We start from the raw sequence: 5,615 nt of genomic DNA, 5'->3' as shown, positions 1-5,615 counted from the left end.
TCAGGCCCCTGTGTCTGAAAGATGGGGAAGAACCCTGAGCCCAGTCACGGGGCCTCCACCTCACCCCCAGATACATGAGGAAATCAATAGAGAGAAGATTCTAGAACTCACCAACAAGATGATTGAGCTGCTGACTGGAGAGGTGACACTGCTGGGAATGCTGGAACATTATACAGGACCGCTATGAAGGGATCTGGGTGATAACTGTATCATTGTGTTGTCAGGTTCCTATAAGGTGTCAGGATGTCACCGTCTATTTCTCCATGGAGGAGTGGGAGTATTTAGAAGGACACAAGGATCTGTACAAGGACGTCATGATGGAGGATCACCGGCCCCTAACATCACCAGGTAATAGACATGACTAAATACACACGTCCTCTCATTATCTGTATGTAAGGAATGAATTCAGTCACTGGATGTGTTTTCATACAGTTAAGGAAGAGAGAAGAACACCGGAGAGATGTCCCAGTCCTCTTCTTCCTCAGGATGGGTCAGAAGAACGTCACAATGTTCCACTGGATGATCAGGTAGATGGAGTTAAGGACGTCATGATGGAGGATCACCGACCCCTCACATCACCAGGTAATAGACATGACTAAATACGCACGTCCTCTCATTATCTGTATGTAAGAAATGAGTTCAGTGTCTTTTCTACAGTTAAGGAAGAGAGAAGAACACCAGAGAGATGTCCCAGTCCTCTTCTTCCACAGTATGGTTCAGAAGGACTTATTTTACTGTCAGGTACTGGTGGAAGTTTGGTGGTGGTGGGGCTTCTTTCTGACAGATCCCCTTTACTAGTACACAGCTGCATGGGGTCCCACAGTATTGACCAGAAGTTTAGGTTTATCATCTATTCTTCTAACTTCTATGAACCTTCTTCCAGCAGTACTTAGAGGCTTCACTTACACTTCTGAATTTTTGGGAATCAGTATGAGCCTTATGGCAGAGCCATTACCACAGGGGCAGGGTAAGCAGGGGGAATAGAAAGATCCACCACTGATCATTAGCAGCCGACTGTCTGTCAGTAAAGATCCTCCACAATGTCCTGGAGTAAGGAAGTAATCACAGGAATAACAATCCCCAGTGGTGACAGCCTGCTGTGGTCTGCTCACCCCCTCCTGCTAAAGACTTCAGCGCTATATAAGGTCTCAAAATATCGGATGGCGGCTGTCTAATGGACTCCTTGTAGACACCTCAGGGAGCACATTGTGAGGATAGTCATGGTGTGACATGACAGCATATAGAATTGTTGTATGTACAGAGCGGTTTTATAGCTGAGCAGTTCTATATTTGATGTGTTACTGAAATCCTGGACATAAATTCTAAACCCATTGCTGTTCTCCGGTTCTCACCCAAACAGGGAGGGGGAAATATTGCAGCCACCTACAGACTCCATTCTGTATCCAAAAATAACAATAGTTGTCTTGATTATTTTTTATTTATTTAGATAAAAATGTTTTATAATTGTGTCACTGTATTACAAGTGCAACCATTATTAATAATCCATGAATCACACAAACCTTGTCGGCTACCTCAACAAATTTCACAGACTTTTCCATGTCCTCGAGGATCTCCGCACAAAACAATCTGTCTTGCACTGTCTTTTTAACACCGTTGCAGCCAATCGCAAATTACTAGACGTGAGCTTATTTCTTGATAGGTAGATTTGTCAAATTTATGAAAACATTTGATTCGTGGCTAAATAAATTTTTACGTAACTTGATGTTGTTCCAATTGCCTTGAAACTTAGTATAAAACACCTTTTTTAGTAAAAGATGGATAAAAATGGATACAGCAAACAACGAAACAAAAAAAAAGTCTAAATAGCCAATTCTTTGTTTTTTGTTGCTTCACCTCCCACAAAAAATTATATAAAAAAATTATCAAAAAGATTTACACACCCCATGGGATCAATGAAATGTACAGATCACCTGCAAAAAAAAAAGAGCTCTCACACAACTACAAACAAGTTCTAGGGGTCAGAATATGGCGATGAAAAGAAAAAAACATTTTTTCAAAGTTGTTTTTATTCAGTAATAAAATGCAATAATAACTATACATATGTAGTATTGCCGTAATCGTACTGACCTGGAGATTGAAATTAACAGGTCAGTTTTACCGTATACAGAATGCCGCAAAAAAAAAAAAATAACATTAAACTTTTGCAAAATGGCATTTTTTCCCCCCAATTTTACCCCATTTGGATTTTTTTCCAGCTCCCCATTACATCCTATGCAATATTAAATGGTGGAATTAGAAAGTGCAACTTATCCAGCAAAGAACAAGTCATGACACGACTATGTAAACAGAAAAATAAAAAGTTATCGCCCCAGAAAGGCATGAAGTGAAAAATGAAAACGCAAAAACTGAAAACCCTCTTGGACTGAAAGGGTTAAAAAAGGGAAATTCCTCAGTGTTTGCAGCCAAATGTATTCTATCGGGTTGCCTATGAACTGTAGAAACATTTTTACAAAAAAAAATGGCCAACTGCTCATACAGAAAAATGAGTTTTTGTAATGCAGAACGTGACATGAAACCACAGAGGTTATTATGACCGGCCATTCTACATCCATAAGCATTAATGAGGAGTTGTCTCTCCATTTCAAGTTAAACCATCTTGCACTCTTCTGGGAAGGCTTTCTATGAGATTGTTCAGTGTCGCTGTGGGAATTTTTCCCATTCATCCAGAACAGCCTGGTGACTTAACATCATAATCTACTGGTCCTGGCTATGGCTACTGGTAGATTGTGATCTGTTTTGCCACCACTGTCAGTCGATGATTGGATTTTGCTCCATGCTTTGTAATTTAAAACAAGGAGAGATGTCGAGCTTCCCATAAAAATGTGATAGCCTTTATTCTTTAAAGCGATAAAATATCCAATGACAAAGTAGCATGACTTGACATGTCATTTTAACATCTGAAACACATAGACACTAAGGGTCCATTCACACGTCCGTTGTTTCTTTCCTGATCTGTTCCGTTTTTTGCGGAACAGATCTGGACCAGATCTGGACCCATTCATTTTCAATGGGTCCTGAAAAAAAACGGACAGCTCAATGTCTGATTTTTTTTCAGGACCCATTGAAAATGAATGGGTCCAGATCTGTTCCGCAAAAAACGGAACAGATCAGGAAAGAAACAACGGACGTGTGAATGGACCCTTACACTGTGTGTCTGTACTGTGTCATTGGATATTTTATCACTTTTTTAAGGGAAGCTGGATGTCTCTCCTTGTTTTGGATTATACTCCGTGCCTGGTTCTAAGCTAATCTGTGCCTCCCCAAGTGATTGCAGATAAGCTGAGCCTTTTACTGCTGTTGAACTTTGTATGCTTTGTAATTTGTATTGAATTTTAATAGAAATATTATAATATATCAATATAATGTTATATTTTTATTATTTTAAAATAAAAAGTAGTTTTATTCTTGGCAGATGACTGTACCAGGAGCTCAGAGAAACATCTGAAAGCTTCAGATTTTAAAGCAGATGATCATGGTTTCAAGCAAGATACATATGAAGAGCATTCCATTATCTCAGATAAACTCTCAGCCTTTAACAGCAAAGATCCATCATCTGATCCTTTGGATCAGTTCCAATCTTCTGATTCATCACAGCAAAATAAAAGTAACAGAAGGAGTGAACATGACAGAACTCACACTGGGAAGTCATTTAACTGTTTAGAATGTGGAAAATGTTTTAACTATAAATCAAATCTTGTTAAACATGAGAGAATTCACACAGGAGAGAAGCCATATTCATGTTCAGAATGTGAAAAGCATTTTAGCCGTAAATCAGCTCTTGTTATACATAAGAGAATTCACACAAGAGAGAAGCCCTATTCATGTTCAGAATGTGAAAAGCATTTTAGCCGTAAATCAGCTCTTGTTATACATAAGAGAATTCACACAGGAGAGAAGCCATATTCCTGCTCAGAATGTGAAAAATGTTTTCACCAGAAATCAGATCTTTTGAAGCATGAGAGAATTCATACAGGAGAGAAGCCCTATTCATGTTCAGAATGTGAAAAGCATTTTAACCGTAAATCAGCTCTTGTTATACATAAGAGAATTCACACAGGAGAGAAGCCATATACCTGCTCAGAATGTGAAAAATGTTTTCACCAGAAATCAGATCTTTTGAAACATGAGAGAATTCATACAGGGGAGAAACCATTTTCCTGTTCACAATGTGGGAAATGTTTTAATCGGAAATCACATCTTTTACAACATGAAAAAGTTCATACAGGTGAGAAGCCATTGTCATGCGCAGAATGTGGAAAATGTTTTAACTATAAATCAGATCTTATTATACATGAGAGAATTCACACAGGGGAAAAACCATTTTCCTGCTTAGAATGTGGGAAAAGTTTTAATCATAAATCAAATCTTGTTGCACATCAAAGAAATCACACAGGGGAGAAGCCATTTTGCTGTTTAGAATGTGGGAAATGTTTTACAGATAAATCACAACTAGTTAGACATAAGAGTGTTCACACAGGGCAGATGCCATTTTCCTGCTCAGAATGTGGAAAATGTTTTAGCTATAAATCAAATCTTATTAAACATGAGACAATTCACACCGGGGCAAAGCCATTTTCATGTTCAGAATGTGGAAGATATTTTAACTCTAAGTCAAATCTTGTTAAACATGAGAGAATTCACACAGGAGAGAAGCCCTATTCATGTTCAGATTGTGAAAAGCATTTTAGCCGTAAATCACATCTTGTTACTCATCAGAGAATTCACACAAGGGAGAAGTTGTTTTCCTGCTCAAATGTTGAAAACGGTTTTAACCAGAAATTGGATCTTATTAAAAATGAGAAAATTCACCCTGGGGAGAAGCCATTTTCCTGTTCAGAATGTGGGAAATGTTTTAAAAGTAAGTATTATCTTGATAGGCATGAGAAAATTCACACAGGGGAGAAACCATTTTCGTGTTCAGAATGTGAGAAATGTTTTAACCGTAAATCAAATCTTGTTGAACATGTAAAAATTCATAGAGGGGAGAAGGCGTTTTCTTGTTCAGAATGTGGGAAATGTTTTAACCGGAAATCAAATCTTGTTATACATCAGAGAATTCACACAGGGGAGAAGTAATTTTGCTGTTCAGAATGGGGAAAATGAATAAAAATCCTTCTCAACTCCAATCAGGCAATCAGAATAACTCCCTGGATCAACGACCCCTCTCTAACAACTATAACCTGTAATATTATTACACTCCAGAAATACATCTAGGCCACTATTGAACTCTTAGTGAATTGACCTTCACCACCACCTCAGGCAGAGAGTTCCATATTCTCACTGCTCTTACCGTAAAGAATCCTCTTCTTTGTGTACAAACCTTCTTTCTTCCCCTCGTCACAGTCCTGGGGATAAATAGATAATGGGAGAGATCTCTGTACTGACCCCTGATATATTTATACATCGTTATTAGATCTCCCCTTAGTCATCTTTTTTCTAAAGTGAATAACCCTAATTGATACCAAAAGGATCTATTTTGGTGTCATCTCACCACATGACCTCCCATGCCTCCTCTGGATCATCCAGATGGTTATTGGCGAACTGCAAATGGGCCTGGGCTTGTGCTGGCATGAGCAGGGGGATCTTGCGTACCC

The 5,615-nt window shown here is 38.6% G+C and overlaps 1 protein-coding gene across 2 annotated transcripts; it reads left to right on the top strand.

Annotated features, from left to right (window-relative positions):
- The first annotated feature begins 293 nt into the window (after positions 1 to 293).
- LOC121004465 (gastrula zinc finger protein XlCGF57.1-like) lies at positions 294 to 5,349 on the top strand. Of its 2 annotated transcripts, XM_040436697.1 has the most exons (4): positions 294 to 348; positions 433 to 582; positions 658 to 741; positions 3,434 to 5,349. In XM_040436697.1, exons 1-4 carry the CDS (start codon positions 315 to 317, stop codon positions 5,095 to 5,097), a joined length of 1,932 nt encoding a protein of 643 aa, XP_040292631.1. In that variant the 5' UTR covers positions 294 to 314; the 3' UTR covers positions 5,098 to 5,349. The 2 variants fall into 2 exon arrangements, with proteins under 2 accessions (XP_040292631.1, XP_040292632.1); XM_040436698.1 differs by lacking the exon at positions 658 to 741.
- The last annotated feature ends 266 nt before the right edge of the window (positions 5,350 to 5,615 follow it).

The sequence above is a fragment of the Bufo bufo genome, chromosome 6, assembly GCF_905171765.1.
Source record: "Bufo bufo chromosome 6, aBufBuf1.1, whole genome shotgun sequence".
NCBI lineage: Eukaryota > Metazoa > Chordata > Amphibia > Anura > Bufonidae > Bufo > Bufo bufo.
This window is presented reverse-complemented; position numbering and strand designations above follow the sequence as displayed.